The sequence below is a fragment of the Euleptes europaea genome, chromosome 11 (genome assembly GCF_029931775.1).
Source record: "Euleptes europaea isolate rEulEur1 chromosome 11, rEulEur1.hap1, whole genome shotgun sequence".
Lineage (NCBI taxonomy): Eukaryota > Metazoa > Chordata > Lepidosauria > Squamata > Sphaerodactylidae > Euleptes > Euleptes europaea.
Genome location: NC_079322.1, coordinates 67,347,893 through 67,372,868, shown reverse-complemented (window position 1 = coordinate 67,372,868; position 24,976 = coordinate 67,347,893). Strand labels below are relative to the sequence as shown.

Below are 24,976 nucleotides of genomic sequence, written 5' to 3'. Positions count from 1 at the left end.
ATTTTTTCCAGGCAATGGCATTCCTGGAAAAATACAACGGCATTCAGACAAGTGTGATACAAAACAAGTAAAGGAAGGATATTGAGCAAGTGAACCGCGCCGGGATGGGATTATGTGCTGTGCACCACTCTGGCAAATGGTTAAAAATAAACGCAAGCTAATTGAAATAATCAGTTCAGCAGCTCTTTCCGAACAGCATCATGTGGTTGCGCTAAGAGCAGGTGACAGCTCTATTTTAAGTCTACAAATTAGATACTATGGTGATATGAACCATCGGGGACCAGAAAAAAGCATCTCCCGTTATCGAGATGTAGGTTGTGCAGATTCTCCAATATTTCCTAGGTGGAAACCGAGACTTCCTCATGTACTTCTAACATCCCCACTCTCATGTTCAAGATCGCTGCCTAAGCACCCCCCTCCTACACACCTCTGCTCTATCTTTTGGGAGGAGGAGGAGGAGGAGGAGAAGAAGAAGAAGAAGAGTTGGTTTTTATATGCCGACTTTCTCTACCACTTAAGGCAGAATCAAACCGACTTACAATCACCTTCCCTTCCCCTCCCCAAAACAGACACCCTGTGAGATAGGTGGGGCTGAGAGAGCTGTGACTAGCCCAAGGCCACCCAGCTGGCTTCACGTGTAGGAGTGGGGAAACAAATCCAGTTCACCAGATTCACGTCTGCCGCTCATGTGGAGGAGTGGGGAATCAAACCCGGTTCTCCAAGTCAGACTCCACCACTCCAAACCACCACTCTTAACCACTACACCACACTGGCTCTGTAGTAGTCTGACCTAAGTCATGCGCAAAGAGGCATGGGGTTTTTTCCTATTTAAGGTATACTAAAAAACACACTTTTCTATAATATATGAGACAGCAAAAAATTGATTGCAATGGACTGGTAATATATGAATTGGGTCATAGTGAACCAAAACATTATTTTGTCCCATCATCCTTCCCTCCCTCTTAATTTCACTAATATTATTTATTCTGGCAATGGAAACACTAGGTACAAAAATTAGACAAGACATAAGGATCTCGGGAATTAAAAAAAGATAAAGAAGAGTATAAAATGTAAAGTTATGCGGATGATGTTGTTGTATCAGTAATAAAACCAAATATCTCTTTGAAATAAACAATGGAACAAATAAATAGATTTGGTACTTATTCTGGATACAAACTGAATAAAAAGAAGACAAAGATAATCTTATTAACGGCAACTGAAGTAGAAGAAGAGATAGAAAAAATAACAGAATGGGTTGTTACTGAAAAAACCAATAAAATATTTGGGAATATATATAACAGGACAAAATGATAATCTCTGCAGAGATAATTATCAAAAAGTTTGGACAAATATCAAGGAAGAGCTTCAAAGATGGGAAAAATTAAGAATTCACAGGTTCAACGGGAATAGTCTCAGCACTTCTGATGTGTAAAATGGGTACACCTTTCCTAGGAGGTCTGTCGCACGCGGAATTTCTTAACAGTAAGTGGCATGTGTGTGTGTATCATATATTTGACTGGACATATGTTCTGCAACTAGCCTCTCTGGCCAATGTTATCTACACGGCATGCCCTTGCAGCGTGCTTTTGACATCGCTGGAATTTGGATAGTTTGATCTGAGATGGAGTGATCTGATTTGTGGATGGTGTTGCTTAGAGGCAGGGGACTTGTAAGGGCATATACGAAGTTATCCTATAGAACAATGCAAACTGAATCTCACCTGTTGCAGCATGAGGAATGGCAGGTTATGCATTTGATGGCGTCTCTGCCTTGTACTTGAAGATTTAAATTCTCAAGGTTCAAGAGAGAGTTCTAAGATGTCAAAAACGGTGCATATGCACACTCTGTTTTTTTTAAAAATACCACTTGATATCTAGTGTGGCACATGGATTAGAGTATTGCACTGGGGCAAGGGAGTAGGGTTGCCAACTCCGGGTTGTGGAATTCCTGGAGATTTGGGGAGAGTGCCAGGGGAGGCGGGGTTTTTTGTGAGGGAGGAAGCTTGGCTCAATGTAACGCCACAGTCTACCCTCTGAAATTGTCACCTCCTCCTGGGGAACTGATCCCTGTGGTCACTTGTAATTCCGGGAGAACTCCAGGCCCCACCTGGAGGTTGGGAAGCCTACAGGGGAGACCTGGGTGGAGATTGCCACTCAGCCAAGAAGCTTGCTGGGTGACTTCGGACAAGTCACCCCTTTTCAGTCAAGTCTACCTCACAGACACGGGATAAAACAGAAAGGAAGAGAGCCACGTATGCTCCCTGACCTCCTGGGTGAATAGAGATGGACAGAAAAGGGCAGTCCTACAACACAAATATGGGCCTTGGTCAATAGGAAATCAAACATATGGCCAATCTTTTATAAGTAGATGCTATAAATCAGTCTAAGAGCCCCATGGCGCAGAGTGGTAAGCTACAGTACTGCAGTCCAAGCTCTGCTCATGACCTGAGTTTGATCCTGACGGAGGTCAGTTTCAGGTAGCCGGCTCAAGGTTGACTCATCCTTCCAAGGCTGGTAAAATGAGTACCCAGCTTGCTGGGGGTAAAGTGTAGATGACTGGGGAAGGCACTGGCAAACCATCCCGTAAACAAAGTCTGCCTAGTAAACGTCGGGATAGGACGTCACCCCATGGGTCAGAAATGACCCGAGTTTGCACAGGGGACTACCTTTACCTTTCTATAAACCAGTAAGATGAAATATGTTTAGTGTTTTTTTAAGTTAATAGAACAGGGGAAATTTTGAAAAGGCGTTTAGTCTTGTCACAATGAATTAACACAGTAATCCGTGGGCGAGTAGGCTAGTAACTGATTATGTGAACTAGCAAATTCTATAGACTTCTTTTCATGTTTTTTAAAAAATAAAGGGGCCACAGAGAACTTACACCAGACGGCCTATCTTTTGTCTCCTCAATTAGGCCTTTGAGACGCTTTCATAATTTCCTACCGAACAAGGATCACTTGAGTATACAAAAGATTCTTCCCATCCTCCATGATTTATGCTAATGTAGCATCAGGTGTGTAAGTCAGGAAAGAAAGGGGAGGTTGTGAAAACATTGTCAGTATTGCAAAAAAAAGCTTCCAAAAATATGAAATTATTTTGCTTCCTATAAAATAACGCTTTCTGAAATGTTCTTATCAAAATGTAATCCCCCCCCCCAATTTTCATTTCCATTGGAATTAGTTCTTCCTGTGTGTTTGTGTGTTTTGTATGAGAAGCAAAACCCTTGCAGAATATTAAACACTAGGAAGGCAGCGGAGCTTTGTTACAAACAACAAGGTGGCATCGTATACCTGCTGGGTGCTCATAACGCTGCAACCTGTGCGGCTACGCACATGAGGTTACCCTTGCTTTTCAGAATGCAACTTATTTTATTTTACAAGGACATATAATGCAGGGCATCTAATGGCAACTTATACATATGAAACGGCAGACCAGGTGACTTGCACCTGATGTAGGGTTGCCAACCTCCAGGTACTAGCTGGAGATCTCCTGCTACTACAACCGATCTCCAGCCGATAGAGATCATTTTCTCCAGGTGAACTGATCTCTGTCGGCTGGAGATCAGTTGTAATAGCAGGAGATCCCCAGCTATTACCTGGAGGTGGTTAAAGGGAAAAACAGCACCAGCTCCAATTAACAATAATCAAACTGAATTTTATAATGATTACTCAAAAATAATTCAGTATTGGTGTACTATTCTGTACATTTGTCAATGATATAATCAAAACAGTCACAACCAAGGTGTCACAGGTTACCCCACCCATGAAAAATAAAAGTATTGAAATGAAATAGAGTCCAAAATGTACAATTCGAGTTCAAATCAAAGTCCAATACTGAGTCCTCTTGAGAGAAAATGAACTGGTTCCGGGAAGATCCAGAAACAATCTGGTATGAAACTTGCAATAATAACAGTGTTCATCAAGGTCCAAAGTCCAACAAATCCAAGACAACACCTCCGGATTTGAGTGTGTTTCGCCTGGAAAGAGCTTCTTCAGTTGATTAATCAATTTTCATAAGGGTATAACGACCTCAACTTCTTCAGTTGATTAATCAATTTTCATAAGGGTACAACGACCTCTGTAATAAATAAATATATCCAACAGAACCATATTGTATCCAAATTCCAATTAAGAAAATTATTATTAATAAAGAACCACATATATATACATACCAATGACCAGCGGCCCCACGGTTGTGACTGTTTTGATTATATCATTGACAAATGTACAGAATAGTACACCAATACTGAATTATTTTTGAGTAATCATTATAAAATTCAGTTTGATTATTGTTAATTGGAGCTGGTGCTGTTTTTCCCTTTAACCACCTCCAGGTAATAGCTGGGGATCTCCTGCTATTACAACTGATCTCCAGCCGACAGAGATCAGTGTTTTCTCAGCACACGTTGTGATTTATTGAGATTTAACTATTACCTGGAGGTGGGCAACCCTAATGATGTCCCAGCTGAACATGATAGAGTACAGAGCATTTCCCTCCAAAACAAGCCTTTGTCATAGGGAAAAGGGCGAGGAGACTATGACAGAAAATAATCATCCTTTTCTCCTCTGTCTATGGCCAAGCTATCGTAGGCCACTGTAGCTGCATGGGCCTCAGTGCAATAAAGGTTTTCTCACCACCTGCTTCTCTCAAGCAATTGCAAGGCTCATTAGACACACACACACACACACACACACACGTATACACACACACACACACACACACACATACTCTTAAATTGATTGTGCTCACCAAAGCGAAAGTAAAAGAGAGGCCGGTTTGCCGCAGTGCTGTGGGGTGCTGCGCGCTCTCTAGCTGCTGCTTCCCGGATGTCACAGACCCCAATGTTGCTAGTGCGCAGCGTCCTCCTCGTGGCCCCTTCACTGTGCTGCAGTCTACACCGTACCGCAGCAGCTCCATTCGCCGCTGTAACAAGTCGGAAAAAACTAATTAAGTCAGGTTTAGTTTTTTGACATTTGTTACAGCAACGGATGGAGCTTCTGCCCCCATGCAGTAAAGCGCGTGGCGCACACGCACGCGAGCCCGCACACGGGGCACACACAGTCACGCGCACACACACAAACACTACAGTATGGAGCCACATAGTCAACTTCCCACTCTGCCAACATTGGTGTTTGTAATGTCAGCAAAGCAGCAGCAAGAAGATTAAATGCTGGAACAGTCGGGGGGGGGGCGCTGCCTTGGGGGTTTACTGTCAGTCTGGGGGGCACATTTGTACAAGCAGTAAAGTCATCTTATCTCCCTTCCCCCCCAAAAAAAACCCCATTGTGCAGAATTCAGCGATTTTAGTTTTAATAAAAATATATAATCTTATCCCCCATCAATTATGAGCTCAAATATCCAGCTTTATAAATGCTTGTACTTCCTGATTAAAAAAAAATGTGTTAAGTGAACAGAAAGCTGAAGAAAGAGCCCCCAATAATTTTACGTCCATTTCAAGTCAATGCCTCTCCCCACGTGGGGAACAGCAACCCTCCATTCATATGAATCAAAGGGTAGAGCAAATCCGATCATATGAAAACACCAATTTTGTCTGGAAAGTACTGAAGACATTTATAGATAAACAAACAATATTACAAACATATTGAAGATCTTCCAGCCCTAAGTGGGAGTTTGCTGTGATTTATATTAATTCTGGTAACAAAGATAGAACTGGCAGGAAGGGGTTTTCCTTTCTCCTCCTTACATTTCTGCAAATAAAAAACAGCTTTGCTTCAGCAGTTATAGCTGGCGGGGCTGTGTGTTTGCCGCAGATCTGCAAGAGTGAAGAAACCCGTCCGAAACGCTCATGTTTGTTAATATCTGTATGGACAATGCTTGCTGAAAGTCTCAAAAGCCAAAGGGGCAGCCGAGCCAGTGGTTAGTGACAGGGTGTAATTTATACAAGTTGCGGAACTGAACTGGTCTTGATGTGGGACTGGGTGCAGAATTTCAATAGTCCTTAATGAAGAGTAATGTGCGGTACTGATCATATGCTTCTCTGTGTGTAAAGAGTAACATTTCAGCATTATTATTTTCCAGCTTGTGTCTGCAATAAGAATCGGTTATTATTTTTAATTAACAGCTGACATCCCTACACCACACTACAGATAACTGTATGGTGACATTCCTACTCCACACTAAACAGATAATCGGAAAGAGGCGCAGGGCATCATGTGCTCTGAATGGTGAATTAGCTTCTAAAGCGGTGGTTCCCAAAGTGGGCAGTACCACCCCCTGCGGGTGGTGGGATTACCTAGGGGGGCACTAAGAGGCAAGGGGGCAGCTGGGGGGCGCTGGAGGGGCCCCCTTCAACTGTGTTGTTCACTAATTTACAGTAGATCAAGCTATGGCACCACGCTGGCAAATTTGGTGAAAACTATCAGAATTTTTTCCCCAGACTTTGAAGAGCTGGTACCACTGGATCAAGTTAATCAGTTTAGTTGAATAAATTTCAACTAAAAAGTTTTAATTTGATTTTGAATAGATGTGCAATTAATTGTTACTGTTTTGAAATTTTATTGTTATTATCTTCTTTAGTGCATCATGCAAACCCCTATTTTGAATAATGTTTTTTATAGGATAGGGTAGGGGGCGCTGGGGTTGAGTTTGTGGAACCAAGGGGGCAGTGGCCCGAAAAGTTTGGCAACCACTGTTCTAAAGGGAGAGGTTCTAGGGCTCAACTCAGCCTGGAACTCACACTTCTCTGTTCCACATCTGTTCTCAAATATATGCAGACTAGGCGTAGTTAATTCAGTGATAAAACAGAGGTTATTGCATCAGTATTATTGCTTCAAATGATCCACGGATGAGTTCTGTCCCTGGAATAGATTCCTGGTTGGAATTCTGGAGAACCCTCATTGAAATAAAGCCAAGGTGGCCCAAAATTTGAAAGTATACATATAAAATTAAGGTTCTTTCTAGACTTTTGGGGGGGCGCAATATGTGTTGTTCTCCCATGTGGAGACCTGTCCCCCACCCCAATTCCTCAGTTAGTGAATCCTCCAACTCCGACTCTCTGAACCAGGACCATTGGCCTTTCCTAGGAGCTTCCAGTGGGAGTGGTCCCTATGGCCTCACTAAAATGGTAAACTTGGTCAGGCTGTACCATATGTAGACTCCTGAATGCTCTTCTATGCAGGCAAAAAATGCCTTCAATACAAAAAAGAAAAAAAGCAAGTCTGGGAGAAGGGTTCTAGATAGCCTTCCCTCTCACATCTTCTTTTTCCATACCACGGTTACCTCAAGGCCAGACTACTGTAATGCACTCTACATGGGCCTGAGGTGGAAACTCCAGCTGGTGTTTGCATTGTTTGCAAATTTTCCAATTCGACTTTGTTACACTGTTTGTATATACTATTCCGTTTTATTGCATACTATTCCATTTTATTATATTGTCCTCTAATTCTCTAAACCAGATTTGTTCACTGTTGGTTGTGTGTTTTGTATTGTTCGTACAGCGCTGCTTTTAATGGTGTAATCCACTTTGAGTCGCAGCAAGACCGGAGGATAATAAATGATGTAAATAAAAATAAATGTATGAGGATTTTTTTGCATGGAAGAACATTTTGCCATGCGAGTCTTGAACTGTACTCTAAGTTAGCAGAGATTGGACACAGGGTTACCACTTCAACACTTACTAGGCATGAGCCTTATTCTACTTCTGTCAGCCGCAACCTGTATTCGGGACTTGTTACCTGAAAACTACGACCTGTTATTCAGCGACACAAATGAAGCTGATGACCTGACAAATCAGAGCCTTGGCAGAGTCAGGAAACCCTATGGCAGGAATGTCAAACTCATTTGTTACGAGGGTCAGATAAGACATAAATGTCACTTGGTCAGGTCAGGCTGGGCCATGCCTCGCCAGCCCAGATTGGGATTGGGTATGTGTGGCTGCTGGCTCATGGGTGAAATAAGAGATCTCAAGGATCTGGCCCGCGGGCCACACGTTTGACACCTCTGCCCTATGGTGGTTAAAAAGCAGGAAATTTGTTTCTCCACCTATGGCCTCATCATTTCATGGACCACAGTATAACCAAAAAGAAAAAAGAAGACTTTATGAGAGGGCTGAAAAAAAAGGGAAATTCCAGCACACCTATGTCACCCAGAATGGTCTCCTCTCTTGCAGCAAGACAACATGTCCTTCCTATCAGTATCTTGGGAACCAGATATCACATTACAGTAGCTGAACTTCCCAGGATTCCCATAAAAATCTCTGGATCCATTGACCATTTACAACAGCCAGAGGAGCTTTTCTGTAGACTAATTCAGTATCAGCTCTTCCTATCAACTTGTATTATTTTAAGGGCAGGCACAGTGCATACAACTTCCTTCGGGGGAGATGAATAACACTTTTACTGAATCCCAAGAGAAGGACTGCTAATACAACAGAATACAACCCCAGGCAAGCAAACTGGTTTGTCACAGGGCAATTTGGACAAGGGACTATTCAGCAGTGAACCAACCCACCCACCCCAATGACCTGCTCCCCACTGTCTCTCCTTAGCTGTCAACCGTTGGGAGTGGGCAACACCGGCAACAGCAAGCAGGGGGCCAGATTTTGCCCAGGGGTCACTAGCTCCTGACTCGTACCCTATGTCCAATTCCACTGATGTTCCACGTCTGAGAAAACCAGAACTTAACTGCACCTGTGTATATGTCAAACAATACAGCCTAAGTGTTGGTAAAGCTCTGAAGAAATGAGGTTGGACTTTGTACAGCAGAGGCAACGGTGACCTCAGCACTGCTCTGTTTAGGGTGCACAGAGCAGTCTATAGATGTCTACACAGGAGTTATTGTGTGATTGTCCACTGGGCAGCCATTTGCAGGCCTGAGGCCATAAAAGAACTTTTGGCTATGCCGGTCAATGGTTTTTCTTTTAAATCAATGGGGCTTTTGAGAAGTGGAAGCAAATTATTTCCTATTTTTAGGGTTTCCGAAAGTCTCAAATGCACCCTTATGTAAAAACAGTTGGCTCCATTTATGGATTAGCGTTTGCCTCGGACATAGTCTAATTATGATGAATAAATGTGTAGGAAATTGACTTCAATGGATTTAGCAAAGTGTAATTCTGCTTCAGATTGCACTGTCAAGAATGCAATAATAACAACGGCAGATCAGACCAGTTCACCATTAATCCTACTACTCAGTAACTATCCAGTGGTATCCCAATGCTCCAGAGATCTGCAGAAGCAGGCCAGAATAGTGACAGCCATATTTGTCTACAATGTCCAATAATCTGAGGCATGCCACCTCGGAATCAGCACTTCGTTCCCCTTCATTGCACTTTGCTCCTTGGACTAAAAATGTTTAAAATAAGAGCAATAGCAGCTTTTGTCTTTACTACAAACACAAAAAGATGAAGCCAGCTCTTAAGGTCTTAAACACTGGCCCACAAAAGGAACCTAGACCCATGGGGAAAACAGACAACCCCAAAAGGTTTAGTAATTAATTTAGTAATGGAAAGACAAAAAGTAATCCAAACTCTTTTTTGTTGTTGAATGTATTTGTTGTTTGGTTGCATCCTAAGAATTACGGCTGTTGGCCACGTCATTGCAATGGTGGAGTAGGTAGGTGTAAGTCAATGTAATCCTACCTGATTTCATGGAGACAAGACCAGGATAAATTTAAGTATCCTGGTGTGGATTAGCCTTATAGAATTGGGGTCCCAATCCATCCAATCCAGCATTCAGTTTTAGATGCTGGCTATAATCATAATGGAGTAGGTCAGGGCAAAATCCTCAAAGGTGTTTTAAGACCTGCTGTACATATTCGACTAAGTCCTGTTCAGAATGAATGAGGTGGCAGAGTTTTAACACAGCAGAACGGACTCTACAACTTCAGGTACAAGTAGCGGATTACATTCTCAAGGGCTTGCTAACATGAAATCATTCTCTGGAAGTAGTAAAGTGGCACGACACGGGCCACCGTAGGCTAGCATCTTTCTCCTTTATGTGCTGACTTTAAAATTTTGCTAAATTTTTATTTGCAAGAGTTTTTTCACCTATGGAAATATTCAAAAATGAAATCTTACACCAGCGACCCAATGTGCTGCTGTTTTAGGAGTCCACCACTTCATCCTGCTGCATACATAGATAAAGGCCGATTCATTCTGGAATCCAATTTTTCCTGTCGGTCACAACTTCTAGAATTTTTTGTGTCAGCTATTCACCAGGGAAGGGGGACTTCTCTTAAATTCTGGCGCTTCCTCAGTTCCTCAGGCCCATTCTGGTTAATGTATATGTCCCCTAACCATTCCTCGGTGGAACAGGCTTTCTCGGAACGTGATAAGCTCTACTTCCCTGGAGGTTTTTAAGCAGAGGCTAGATGGCCATCTGTCAGCAATGCTGATTCTATGACCTTAGGCAGATCATGACAGGGAGGGCATCTTGGCCATCTTCTGGACATGGGGTAGGGGTTACTGGGGGGGGGGTTGGGGGGAGGTAGTTGTGAATTTCCTGCATTGTGCAGGGGGTTGGACTAGAAGAACCTAGTGGTCCCTGCCAACTCTATGATTCTATTATTCATTAGTTATTTATAATTAACCAAATTAAGAATCTCAAGTAGTTCCATTCTCCATGCAATCCACAGTAGAATACATTTAAAAAGGTGTACACATCTACTACTTGGTCGGACAAGCAGACATACATGAGTACACATGAACAGTGGGGTGCGTGGGAGGGTGAATCTACATACACTGCATAACAGTGAGAGGCTCCTTTCTGACCCAGGTGACTCCCCCACCCCCAAGACACACATTGATATTTGAGGCAAATGATCAATACACACGACAGCTTCATGCATCGCTCGTGCCGCTCTACATACCCGGAGGTTGTGGCAAGTAGGCCCCAATTAATTTTGATCTCTTCTTTTCATAGCCCTTCTGTGTGATGTCACCTGCCAAGGAAAGCAAAGGGGGGGGGAGGAAATCAATAAAGCCTGAATGAAGATGCAATCTGGTTGCTTGAGTGCGGTAGCATACGCTTTGCCACTGGGGCGCTGTCGGTTTGTCCCGACAATTGTAATGAATGGACAATTGAAAGTGCATTACGATCATTCTGCCTAAGAAATTTAATTTACACTGGAGCCATTTTTGGCAACCGAACACCCGGCGCAGTTTATCCCGGCAGTGGGGAGTCCAAGAAGCGGTGGGCTGCTTTGTCATTCTGATACTGTCGGACAAAACCACATCAGCCTTCATTAAGTTAATCAATAGTGGATTATATAGAATGCTTTGGTTGGTAATGGCTGGCAAAAGACATCGCCAATTAGCATTTTCCTCCACTATTAATGGGGTTCTTTAATCAAGCGTGAAGGGCACACAAAAAGATTTGGAACTGTTGACGTACTATTTAAATAACAATATAAGCATTTGGCAAAGCCGTTAAGCACTTCTTCAAGACAAAAAACGCCAAGCCGTCAAACGTATCGCGGTTCCCACAACTGAACTATAAAAAGGCACCATTTCTATCCGTTCAGGAGTGCAGTTGGGATAAATCTGCCGAAAGGCAACATGGAATCCCACAAACATCTAGCTGGTAGCGTAGTCCTCTCTCATCCTGGAGGTGTACAAAGAGCAAACAAGACCGAAAGCTCCCTTTCATTATCACCGTGACTAACTGATTGAAATGTTTAAATACGGATTACAAGCATGGCTTTTAATTTTATTTCAGTGCTCAGTCTGAAAGCATTTCCTGACAATGCTATAGCTATATTGTGAAAACTCTGGCCCAATAACACATTCTGTACCCAGCCAAGATCTTGACTGAGAGTGTGTTTTGGCTCCTGGGGTCAATTGCTATAGGGCTGAAATACAACAAAGAGAAGAGTTGGTTTTTATATGCCGACTTTCTCTACCACTTAATGAAGAATCAAACCGGCTTACAATCACCTTCCCCTCCCCTCCCCACAACAGACACCCTGTGAGGAAGGTGGGGCTGAGAGCTGTGATTAGCCCAAGGTCACCCAGCTGACTTCATGTGGAGGAGCGGGGAAACAAATCCAGTTTACCAGATTAGCCTCCGCCGCTCATGTGGAGGAGTGGGGAATCAAACCCGGTTCTCCAGATTAGAGTCCACTGCTCCAAACCACTACTCTTAATCACTACACCACGCTGGTGTACAGCTCTACTTATTTTATTTAGCTACTGTAATTTTAACGTGTTTATTTTTTATTTCTATGCTGCCATTTTCTCCAACTTTATCAGCCAAGGGAAGAAGGTCTGGCTCCTAGCATTTACACCATGTTAGGCCGATCCAGAAGCATCATACTGCTTGCCAAACATAGGAGGCAATATTGCACACCCGTCTTTGCCTAAAGAGAGTTCTAAGTGCAGTCCTTTTTAGTGTATTCTCTCCAATTTCAAGCCTTGAGGTTCCTGGCAAAAAGATACAGAGCCCCTGATGTTCTACTTAAGTTGCATTTAAGCTATTTTTGTCTTGCTGCACCTTAAAAGAATACCACCTCTGAACTCTGTCACCTCATTGACACCTTATTCCCCTTCATCTGCAGGCCAAGTGTGTTGGTGTGCTGCGCTAGCTCATGGTCCTGAGATTACAACCTGCAGATCTGAGGCCCTACAAATGAGCCCCCCAACCTGAGTTTCAGGACCAAAGCCCGAGGCCTGAGAACCATATACTGAAGTGTACTTGGTCCAGAGCTGGGAAGGATGAAGTGTACTTGGTCCAGAGCTGGGAAGGATGAAAAAACAGCTCTCTGAGTATATGTGGGTATGCATGGGTCCATATTCAGCTCGGTGAGAATTTCATTTAAGTTTCGACATGAAAACGAAGGCAACAGGTGCTTAGCTGCTCATTAATCCACTGCCCATATGGCATGCACAATTTGGTATAGCAAAATATTTGTCCTGCATTCCCCACCCCGTGTGTCTGCAGCATATATGTATTTGTAAGTTAGGCCATGCTCAAAGAAGCTTTTAGTGCAATGCATATTTGCAATCCCCCCAAAAAACAGGGAATGAGTCAGACATTCAACATGTTCATTCAATAAAACAATTAAGGAGAAAAATGTAACTGAATAGATCAAAGATTTTCTTCTTGCAGTTTTGGAATATATTGAAATATAATCCAAGAAAAGGATGACAAGCCAAGAAAACATGTCTTTGGCGACAAAATCCAATACTCCAGCCTATCATTAACTGCAGAAGAAACGGGGGAGATCACCTGTTCCCCGCCAACCGAATTTGAAGTAAGAATGATGAATGAACGGTGTATTCTGTCTTGCGTATCTCTTTGAATCAGCCCCTAAATCATTCATTCCCAAGTTTTGTGCAGGGACACACAAATACATGGCGAGAGAAACTGGTAGTGTGCCGTGATAAATGAATTAAAGGTTCCTATGAATCCACTAAGCTCCCATCCATCTCGTTCCAGTGGGCTTCTATATCATATGGGGTTGGGATAACACTCTATGGTTGCCAATCTCCAGGTAATAGCTGGAGATCTCTTGCTATTACAACTGTTAAGAGATCAGTTAACCTGGAGAAAATGGCCACATTGACAATTGGACTGTATGGCACTGAAGTCACTCCCCTCCCCAAACCCCACCCTCCTCAGGCTCTGTCCCAAAAACCTCCTGCCGGTGGCAAAGAGGGACCTGGCAATCCTAAATCTCTCCCAATGGCAAAAGAATTACCCACCCTTAGAGGAAGCTGCATATTGTGTTGCTTGGCCAGTCTCAAGGCTTGCTTTCTTCCAAATCAGGATGTACACTCACAACAGAGACGTGCAAAAGCACAAGGAACAAGCGCTTCTCTGAGTGAAGGTAATTCATAACTCTCACAGCCAAACAGAATGAATTCTAGAGAGGGAATGATAGAACGATGCCTCCAGTTTTAATTCTATATGTCCCAGCTATGAGAAATGTGGGAAACCGCCCTGGATCTGTCTCTGGTTTGAACCCAGGCTATTCATTTCAATAGCTGCCACCAAATAACTAGCCTGTAATTCTCAAAAGATACATGTACAGTAACGTAAAGCTTGATCACATGCAGCTTTGGGTATTTTTAGACAACGAAACCGCACCAGTATAAACTTTCTATTGAAAACCATCTACCAAGTTACCGAATTCATGGACGAAATTTCCTCCCATCCCCCGAAAACCTCTTCCATCCTCAGAATATCCAAGTTGCTTTAAGACCCCGTTCACAGCCGATGACTCAAGTTCACTGTCAAAATCTTGCCAAGAGAGATTTGAATGAAGCACTGCTCCTCATAAACGAGCGTTATGACTCACTCGCTTCTCCCACTGATGATGCAGACCGCCTCTCCGTCTGCCCTTCCAAAAATACACAAGGAGACCAGAGATTGCCGTTTTGGAGGAAGCAAGCTGCAGAAGCATAAGGGGAGAATATGCACTAAAAGGAGACCAGACCGATTTCACAGCCCAAATGTACACACAGGATAGGATTCAAGGAACCAAGTAAATACATTCTACACGCCTCACGGAGCTTTAGGCTAGAAGACCAGTTAACCTAACCCTCCCCCAAGAACATACATAAGAACGTAAGAAAAGCCCTGCTAGATCAGACCAAGGCCCATCAAGTCCAGCAGTCTGTTCTCACAGTGGCCCAACCAGGTGCCTCTAGAAAGCCCACAAACAAGACAACTGCAGCAGCACCATCCTGCCTATGTTCCACAGCACCTAATATATTTGGCATGCTCCTCTGATCCTGGAGACAATAGGTATGCATCATGACTAGTATCCATTTTAACTAGTAGCCATGAACATCCCTCTCCTCCATGAACATGTTCACACCCCTCTTAAAGCCTTCCAAGTTGGTAGCCATCACCACATCCTGGGGCAAGGTTTCTTGGCAAATCACATTTGAAACTAGGAGGGGTTTGCAAGATGACTTTAAATTACTGGGAGAGGGAGGGGGCTCTGCTATTTATGGGGAGGGAACTCAAACTCAAAAGTCCCACTAGGAACAGGCAAAGCCATGGCGGAAAATGCCATCCAGTTGCAGCTGACGTATGGCAACCCCATAGGGTTTTCGAGGCAAGAGAGCCTCAGAGGACCAAGAAAGGAATAAGACAGCAATGAAAATGAGGCAGACCGAAACCAATGCTAATGACAGCACACAGAATCAAAGGAAACAAAGGTTTGTCTACCCTCCATAAGTACTATTCTTCTTTACAAAGTACGAACAATAGTGTGTGCTAACTCCACAGATCCTGTAATTACTTTAAATAAACAAAACTCCAAATAATTTGTACAGATTCTGCTGGCTGATTCAGCCATTTCCTCAACTTGCTACATCCTCAACCCAACTTATTAGTTTTTCTGCTTACCTTTTGAGACCAATCATTTCAGCACATTCTGTGCATTAAACACACTGCCATCTCCTAGAAACATTCCTGAACTGAAGCCAATGATTGTTTAAAAACTGAAATAGGGTTTTTTCCCAAAAAGAAAAAAGGCATCCATCTAATTTCCCCAGACAAATTTTCTAATATTTGGACAGTCGAATTGCAAGAAGAAACTATCACAAGTCCTCACTGGAAGCCAGAACTGCAGCGATACATAGTTCAAAATGTAAATATTCTCTATGGGGAGTGCTGTGTGGTCTCTCTTGCTTTTTTGTGTGGGGCATTTGCATGGTGCTGCTTTTATAGCCTGGATTACTGGAAAGTAAACAGAGTCCAGTTTAACGGGGAAGCTTTCCATTCCCAATGTTTATTTCGTTATTTGAAGCTGTAACGGACACTTTTATGTAACGAAAGCAAATCATTTCCATTTTTGGAATTTTATGGCCCTTCGGGTCATTCATAATATTGTTTCCTTTCCTTTCTTACTTTATAAGGCTGGTGGGTTATCTCCGAAGCGTTGATCTCTTTACGACTGTTGGAAAGCTATCGTTTGTTTCTCCATTAGTTACGTAAAGGCTCAAGTTGACACTGATCTGCTGCATCAGCAGTTGGATACTGCTAAAGATCTTTTTTCTTGGTGAGGGGCGGCTAATTCTGGGGAGAAAAACGATGCATGCAAAAGTAGCATAAGAACATAAGAAAGGCCACTGTGTGAAGAGACCAAGGGCCATCAAGTCCAGCAGTCTGTTCACACCGTGGCCAACCAGGTGCCTCTAGGAAGCCCCCAAACAAAACGACTGCAGCAGCATTGTCCTGCCTGTGTTCCACAGTACCTAATATAATAGGCATGCTCCTCTGATCCTGGAGAGGATAGGTATGCATCATGACTAGTGTTCATTTTGACTAGTAGCCATAGATAGCCCTATCCTCCATAAATGTGTCCACTCCCCTCTTAAAGCCTTCCAAGTTGGCAGCCATCACCACATCCTGGGACAGGGAGTGCCACAATTTAACTATGCATTGTGTGAAGAAATACTTCCTTTTATCTGTTTTGAATCTCTCACCCTCCAGCTGCAGCAGACGATCCACATGCTAGTATTATGAGAGAGGGAGAAAAGCTTCTCCCTTTCCACTCTCTCCATATCTTGCCTAATTTTATAGACCTCTATCATATCTCCCCTTAACTGCCGGTCTTTTCTAGCTTTTGTACGCCAGGAATGGTGGGCATAGAGAGTAGGGTTGCCAACCTCCAGGTACTAGCTGGAGATCTCCTGCTATTACAACTGATCTCCAGCCGATAGAGATCAGTTCACCTGGAGAAAATGGCCGCTTTGGCAATTGGACTCAATGGCATCGAAGTCCCTTCCCTCTCCAAACCCCGCCCTCCTCAGGCTCCACCACAAAAAAACATGATTTATCCATGTAAGACTCGCCTCTTATAACAACTTATAGCGGGTTATAGTAACAACTTGAGGTAAAAGATTGCCACTCTTGTCTTCTGGAGTAGTAGTAATAATGTATTAATACGGTCACTGACCAGCAGAAAAAACAACAACAATGAAGTAGTCTTCTTCAATACATTTAGTTTTGTGGCATGTTGGAGCATAAGCCATTTTGGCTCCACTCGCCAGATCATGCCGCTATGCAGTCAGACTCTGCCCACAAATGGACTCACGGGCAGAAGGGTTGGACGGTATGCCATTTCAGTAACTTGGAAGGTCTGCACGTTTCACCCCATCCAGAGTCTCTGATGGGAGAGGATAAAAGTACAAACGACGAGACAAACAAGGGCGCAGGAAGCTTTAATTGATGAACTGGTGTGACTGACTGATCAAAACCTTAATCTCAGATTAACATTTGCCCCCTCGATTAATCAGTGGGGCTGACAAGCAAGCAAAGGCTTTGTAGCATGGGACTCTTAAAGCGCCCGCTGGCGTAAAAAGCCACACACATGCGCCGGCTTCCTAACCCTACACCAAACTGGACCACAAAGAGACCACAAAATGGACTGACCATCCAGCTGACGTCCAAACTTAGCAGACTGCTTGCCTTCCAGAAGGAAATAACAGTTCCCACTCTGATAAGAAGAGCCTCTTTTATATAATTACCATGAACCAGCTTGGGGGAGGCGAACGCAAAGGCATCCCAAGCCGGAAGAGGACCCACATACACAGAATGGGTACTGCACATTTGCATTTGGTATTTATTAATCTATATCCTGTTTTCCACCCCAACGGGGACCCAAAGCAACTTAGAACATCCTTCTCCCCTCCTGCATTTTCTCACAACAACCCTTTGCGGTAGGTTAGGCTGAGAGAACGTGATTGGCTCAAGGTCACCCAATGAGCTTCCATGGTAGAAGGAGGAATTCAAACCTGGGTCTCCTGGGGTCCTAGTCCGACACTCTATCCGCGATGCCATGCCAGATCACCATGTGCTTCCTGAACCCAATCAGCAGCTGAGACTACGCATGCACTTCCCAGTAGGGTTGCCAGGTCTGGGTTGGGAAATACCTGGAGATTTGGGGTGTGGAGCCTGGGGTGTGTGGGTTTTGGGGAAGGGAGGGACTTCAAGCGGGGGGACTTTCTGGCAGGAAAACTAGGCCTGGATTGCCGGTGACACCACTTCCGGCATGCACAGGAAGTGACATCATTGCATCGACAGAATTGTAAGGGCACTCTGGTATTTGAGGAAAAATCTCTATGGCAGAAATCATTTTTAACCATAGAGTTTTTGCCCAAATACCAGATTTTCCCTATACTGCTGTTGACCGTAATGTCATCGATTGCCGAAACCGGCCCTTTTCTCCAGGGGAACTGATCTCTGTTGCCTGGAGATCAGATGTAATAGCAGGAGATCTCCAGCCACCATTTGGAGGTTTGCACACCTACTTCCCAGTGAGGCCATCAAAATTGATGTTGGTGCTGCTATGTGTATTCACCATTGCTAAGGCAGAAGAAGAGGGAGAACCCAATCCAGTGAAGGGAGGGTCTGAAAGGAGGAAATGTGTATGCATGCAAATATTCCAGCCTGCAGACAGATCTCTGAACTGAATTATTCTGAGTACTCCTGCAGAATAATTGTAGATTTTTATACCCATAAACAAAGATAATAGATTTGGGAAGCCCAAAGAGCAAAAAGAATACAGATCCATGCACAAGCATGGTTTCATATGAAACCTCCTAAGTTCAAAAATCAGAGCAGATCCAATCTATTCTTGCTTAATAAAAAGATGGAAACCTGAAGTGATAATTAAGGCACAGCAAACAAAGCAACAAAATGTAATACACTAAAGCGATCCACAGCATGGATTAGCCCGATGTGAAAGCAATTTCCTCTTTAGCGGAAAATAAATGGAAATCAAACACCAGGCTTGTAATTGCTTGCAAGCAACCACCTCAACACTATGCTTAAAATAAGGTTTCCTTCCCCTCCCAAGCACAGCGAAGTTTCACGACTGCAGATATCTGCATTTTGCAATTTTTTCAGATGCAAAAAATGAAAAAAGCAAGCGACTCGTGTCTAAAAATCTAGCGGAAATTTTCCATTATGCAACAAGAATGAAGCTGTTTTCTTCCGTAAATCACATCAAGGCATTGTATGACAGTTTTCTCAGTATACTTTACAACTATATTTTGTTCCCTAACCTACTATTGTGTTATTGTTCCAGTTCCAAGACAATTATGGAAATTCCTGTTTTCAGAACGCTGCTGGGACAATAACAGGAAGACTCCTGTAACTTATTACTGATATTATTCCCCCCCCCATTTTGCTTCCAGGCCACATAGATCAATTAAAGACTGCAAGTGTGGAATATTTACACAACAACATAGAATAATTGAAGTGGTATGGTGCAAAAGGGCATTTCTGCACAGTTTACAAACTCTTGATAGGTAATTAAAGTGAAAGGTGCACTGACATGCATGACAGGCGAACAAAACCATGAAGCTGATGCAAAGATTTCACCACACAATAAAAATACGAATTGACAGTTCTTTTCATCTTTTAATATGGAAAATGTAAAGCTGTTGGGTGGCGTGACAACACCCACTGCTCGAAAGACAAAGTCACACAGTGTAACTTCTAGATCAGTCGTTCCCAAAGGGGGCAGTACCACCCCCTGGGGGGGATTACCCAGGGGGGCACTAAGAGGCAAGAGGGCAGCAGGGGGGTGCTAAGGGTGGACCCCTTCACCTGTGTTGTTCACTAATTTACAATAGATCAAGCTATGCCACCATGCTGGCAAATTTGGTGGAAACTATCAGAATTATTTTCCAGACTTTGAAGAGCTGGTACCACTGGATCAAGTTCATCAGTTTTGTTGAATAAATTTCAACTAAAAAGTTTTAATTTGATTTTGAATTGATGTGCAATTAATTGTTACTGTTTTGAAATGTTATTGTTATTATTTTCTTTAGTGAGTCATGCAGACCCCTATTTTGAATAATGCTTTCTATAGGATAGGGAGGGGGTGCTGGGGTTGAGTTTTTGGAACCAAGGGGGCGGTGGCCCGAAAGGTTTGGGAACCACTGTTCTAAAGGGAGAGGTTCTGGGGCGCAACTCAGCCTGGAACTCACACTTCTCTGTTCCACATCTGTTCTCAAATATATGCAAAAAGTTTAGGAACCACTGCTCTAGATCAGTGGTTCTCAACCTGAGGCCATATGGCCCCCCAGGGGCCCCCAGGATATTCCAAGGGTGCCACAGGTAAAAATTGCGAAAAGGGGGCCCACAGCACAAGACCAGGGGGCCACAGAGGGAAGTGAGAAGGGAAGAAAACAGAAAACCTTGTTGTTTATTAGCGTGTTGTATTCCCATTTTGTGGGAATGTAGGGACTCTGGTATTTGGGCAAAAACTCTATGGTAGAAGTCATTTTTAACCAAAGAGGTTTTGCCCAAATACCCGAGTATCCCTGCACTGCTGGTGACGTAATGGCGTCGATTCCACTGCATGCCGGAAGTGACATCACTGCGTTGCTGGTGATGCAGGCCCAGGCTTAGTTATCCTGCCAGTAAGTCCTCTGCTAGCCAGCAGATCATCATATGGGGATGGGCCCCGGAGTGAGGGATCCCCCATCTCTGGCGGGGATTAGCAAGCCTACCCACTTCAGATCAGGACCATGGGGAGAGGGGGCTTAAGTTTTCACCTCCATGATTTTTCCCTACCTGAAAAAGCCTTGGGGAGCTGCTATTGACCTACTAGGGAAACTTACATTGTATTTATGGCTACAACTAAACTTTCTCAGTAGGGCAAATAGCATATCCTCAGGGAAAACAGAATGGAGAGAAGCTTAAGCCCCCTGTCTCTATGAGCTGGATCCAAATCCACCCTAAGCGTGCCTGAGTTTTGGCCCAAAAAAATTCAGGATATGAAAAACAAGCTAATCACCATGAGGTATACCATAGCGATGAACATGCTAAGATGAGAGATGTTCAAACATCACATCAACGAGACTCAGCATTGCTTAATGGAGGCTGGATTGTGTCCTAAATTTTTAGTGCCCTTGACAATGTGTCTGCTCCCACACATGATGGATATCCTTGTAGTTAAGATCTTGTTGTTGTTTTTTTGAGGAGAAGAAGAAGAAGAAGAAGAGTTGGTTTTTATATGACGACTTTCTCTACCACTTAAGGTAGAATCAAACCGGCTTACAATCACCTTCTCTTCCCTTCCCCTCCCCACAACAGACACCCTTTGAGGTAGGTGAGGCTGAAAGAGCTCTAAGAGAGCTGTGACTAGCCCAAGGTCACCCAGCTGACTTCATGTGTAGGGGTGAGGGCTGACTTCATGTGTAGGGGTAGCAGTGCAAACCACTGCTCTTAATCACTACACCATGCCACTACACCACTACACTACAAATTATTTAAATAAGATGTCATTCTTACTGGTCTTGGATAGTTGCATAGATGGATAACATTTCATGGTTTCCACCAAACTGATACAACAAAATCAAACACCTGTTTTGTAGAACCGCATAAAAATCAACCGGGTACAAGTTTTCCAAGCAATTTAAATAAATGGCAGCCTTAAAAGCATCGGTATCCAGACAGCATATATGCTTCATTTCTTATCTAATATAACAGGGATGTTTACTTCACACAAGAGTATAATCCTAAATTATAGGACTCTAATTTGAAAGTAAAGGATTCAAAGAAACCATGGCTGGAACTGCAGGTAATGAGATTTTTTTTCCGCCTTGACACATTGTGTTTCATGTCACTTTGCCACTAAATAATTTAGTGCATATTTAAAAGAAAAAAATCTAGGTATTGCAAAATACTAAGCTGCGGATGACCTACTTATCCTGTGTTCCCAAACTTGGAGGCAGGGTCAAAAAAAAGGGGGGGGATGTAGGTATATCCTACCTGAATGTCTTAAAGGTATGACGTTTATGTCTGCCAGAAAATAAATACGTATACTAAGACACACCCCGAGTCAAGTAAAAATCTTTTCCAAGTGTGGTGTTAATCAGCACGGAATACAAAATTTCCCAAGGGAATGAAAATACATTCTTTAGGAAATATCTGTTTGCCAGGAGCCTTCTATTGGCACTGTTTAATGGGCTGAGGTTGTCATTCACTGTACTTTGATAGCTACAGAAATGTGCCGAGATATTTAGTGCTAATATATCTATTTAACATATTTAACATGTTTACATCCCACCTAGCTTATGCTTACAAGCAAGACAGAAATATTAGAAAAACTAAATTCATGGCAATAAAACACATCATTCCAAGAGAACTGCAATGCAGAGTTACAGCCTTCGAAGTCCACTGAAGTCAATGGGGTCACTCTGCTTAAGATACTACTGCTGAATAGTTTATTGAGAGCCAACGTGGCGTAGTGGTTAAGAGCGGTGGACTCTGGAGAACCAGGTTCGATTCCCCACTCCTCCACATGAAGCCTGCTGGGTGACCTTGGGCCGGTCACAGTTCTCTCAAAACTCTCCCAGCCCACCCAGAGGCAGGCAATGGCAAACCACCTCTGAATGTCTCTTGCCTTGAAAACCCTATGGGGTCACCATAAGTCAGCTGTGACTTGACAGCAAAATCACACACACATAGTTCATTACTTTACATTTTACCCTGCCTCCCTTCTTCCCCAGAGTTTAGGGCAGCAAACCTACTTGTCCCCTTCTCTATTGGCATTGTGGCTAAGAGACTACCCTATTAGTCAGAAGTCCCCAGTTCAAGTCTTGCTTCTGCAATGAACTCTCTAGGTTGGCTTTGTCATCTCTTGACAGCCAGTGTGGTGTAGTGGTTAGAGTGTGGGACTAAGATCTGGGAGACCCGGGTTTGACATGGCAGCTTGCTGGGTGACCTTGAGACAGTCTTGCACTCTCAGCCTAGCCTACCTCACAAGGTTGTTGTGAGGATAACATGGAGGAGAAGAGAATGATGTATGCCACTTTAGGTCCCCGCCGGGGAGAGAGGTGGGGGTATAAATGAAATAAATAAATAATAAAAATCTCCCCACACCCACAACAGGGACATAATAGCGCTCCCCTATCTTAAAGGTTTATTATAACAACACAATAATGTATGTGAATTACACTGAATACTTGAATGTGCAATTCAAATTGCAAAAATTATGGGATTGCGGAAATTATGGGTTTTTGAGGGAAATTATGTAAATTACGGGATTGCGAAAATTATGGGATTTTTCACTTCAAAAAGCTTGGATTCAAATAATCATGCAGATATACTGGGTGTAAAGAATCCCTATGTAACAGAATAGATTTAGAGTCATTTCATACTATGTGAATCTGCTGGGCTGTGTGTTGAGAAAGCAGGAAGCATAGCATTAGCCTTGTGATCTTCAGCATGTTCATCTGAGGTTCCCAAAAAGGACAGGCTAAGGCTGTGGAACATGGATGTGAATGTACGTATCCTTGACAGATTATGCCTAGCATTAAAGGCCTGTGAAACGTCTGGATTTGCCATGCAATCCTTAGCAGAGCGACACCCTTGTGAACCCATGGATTTCAACAGACTTAGAATGGTGTCCTGAGCCTGAATCAAAGCCAGAAAATTCTAGTTGAGCTTGTCAGAAAAGCTCGTAAAGTGCTGGAAGCTGGCGTCTGTGTCAGCACACAAGGTCTATTGTCTGCTTCTCAACTTTTGAACTTTTAAATTAATCGACTGTTTGGTGAATGCAAGGATGTGCAGGATCCTTATCTGTCAAGAGTATTTGCTAATCATTGCTCTCTTTGTTTCTGGCGAGTTTATATACAATCAGTTTTAATTTGTAACCTGAAAAGTTGACTCCTATGCTCCAAACCAGCATATAAACCTTTTGTGTGTGTGTGCTGGTCAAGTCACAGCTGACTTATAGTGACCTGGTAGGGTTTTCAAGGCAAGAGACATTCGGAGGGGGTTTGCCTTTGCCTGCCTCCCCATCAGGACTCTGGAATGGCTCAGTGTGACAAGAGATTATTTAAAACTATTTTTCTACCGATACTGAAGAGATTATTTATAACTTTATTTATTAACTGATCTACTGGTGTTGCATCAGTGAAGAGATATCCACAACATATGGAAGAACAAGTTCAAGGATTGTATATGGACTCTTGATTCTATGACAGTAGAACTATTGTGTATTGTTACTTTGGATGCATTCCAGTCAGTAAATATAAGCAGTTATAATGTTGTTACAGAATTAAATCTATTAGTATTGTCCCTTAGCCACATGCTTTTGTATTTTGGGGGTTGATTGCAGTGTTGGTGTGGCGGGGCTACTATTTTTTCTTGATCAGTGAGACAAGGGCCTTGGCTCAGCAGCAGAACACCTAGCTTGCAGGCAAACAGTTCCAGGTATAATCCCTGGTGTCTTCAATTGGGAACACAGTTACCAGGTGATGAGCAAGACCTTTCTCTGCCCAAGGTCAGCCACCAGTCAGAGTAGACAGTGCTGTGTACACAGACCAATGTTCTGTCTCAGCAGAAGGCAGCTTCATGTGTGCATAAGACAGGTCCCTGCTCCAAGAAGCTTAGTATGCAAAAATTCTGTTTGAAGGGTTGCCAACTCCAGGTTAGGAAATGCCTGGAGATCTGGTGGTGGATTCTGGGAAGGGCAGGATTTGGGGAGGGGAGGGATCTCAGCAGGGTATAGAAGCGCTGAGTCCACCATCGAAAGCAGCCATTTTCTCCAGAGGAACTGATTGTGTATGCTGGAGATCTGTTGTTATTCTGGGAGGTCTCCAGGCCCCACCTGGAGGTTGGCACCCTACTTATTTATGTGTTTTCCCCAAAGGAGAGACCCCTGTGACTGCAAGTCAGGTGACCCAAGGGAACTTAAGACTGTGAGACAATCTCTTTTTCCATTCCCAAAAAGATCAAAACAAAATCCAGCTTCTCCATCCTGAGGGACGCTCCCGGGAGGCTGCACCTTTGTAATAAAAGACCCATGCACACTCACAATACTTTAGTTGATTTTCCATATAAAACCCACCAGGCACAAAAGTATTCTCTAGACCAGACGCTCTTGGCTCACCGCAAAGGGTGAAAGTTCACTTCGGCAAAGCTCCTCTCCCACGAAGTACACCCAGAGAAAGGAAAACAAATGATCTTGCAATAAAGTAACATAAAGAGAACGTGTGTAAGGCCATTCGTCAATGTCGCATCTTAATCCCCACGGTCCCATTCTCA

At 43.4% G+C, this 24,976-nt stretch overlaps 1 protein-coding gene across 3 annotated transcripts in view; it reads right to left on the bottom strand.

The window, feature by feature from the left end:
• DIP2C (disco interacting protein 2 homolog C) overlaps positions 1-24,976 on the bottom strand; it is a 338,078-nt gene that overhangs the window by 127,463 nt on the left and 185,639 nt on the right. For 2 of the 3 annotated variants that reach the window (XM_056857272.1, XM_056857273.1), the window contains exons 2-3: positions 10,824-10,895; positions 4,749-4,922 (exon numbers count right to left, since the gene is read on the bottom strand). In XM_056857272.1, coding sequence (XP_056713250.1) covers positions 4,749-4,922; positions 10,824-10,895 — 246 coding nt within the window. The remainder of the gene's footprint in view (positions 1-4,748; positions 4,923-10,823; positions 10,896-24,976) is intronic. The other variant, XM_056857274.1, reaches the window with a different exon arrangement.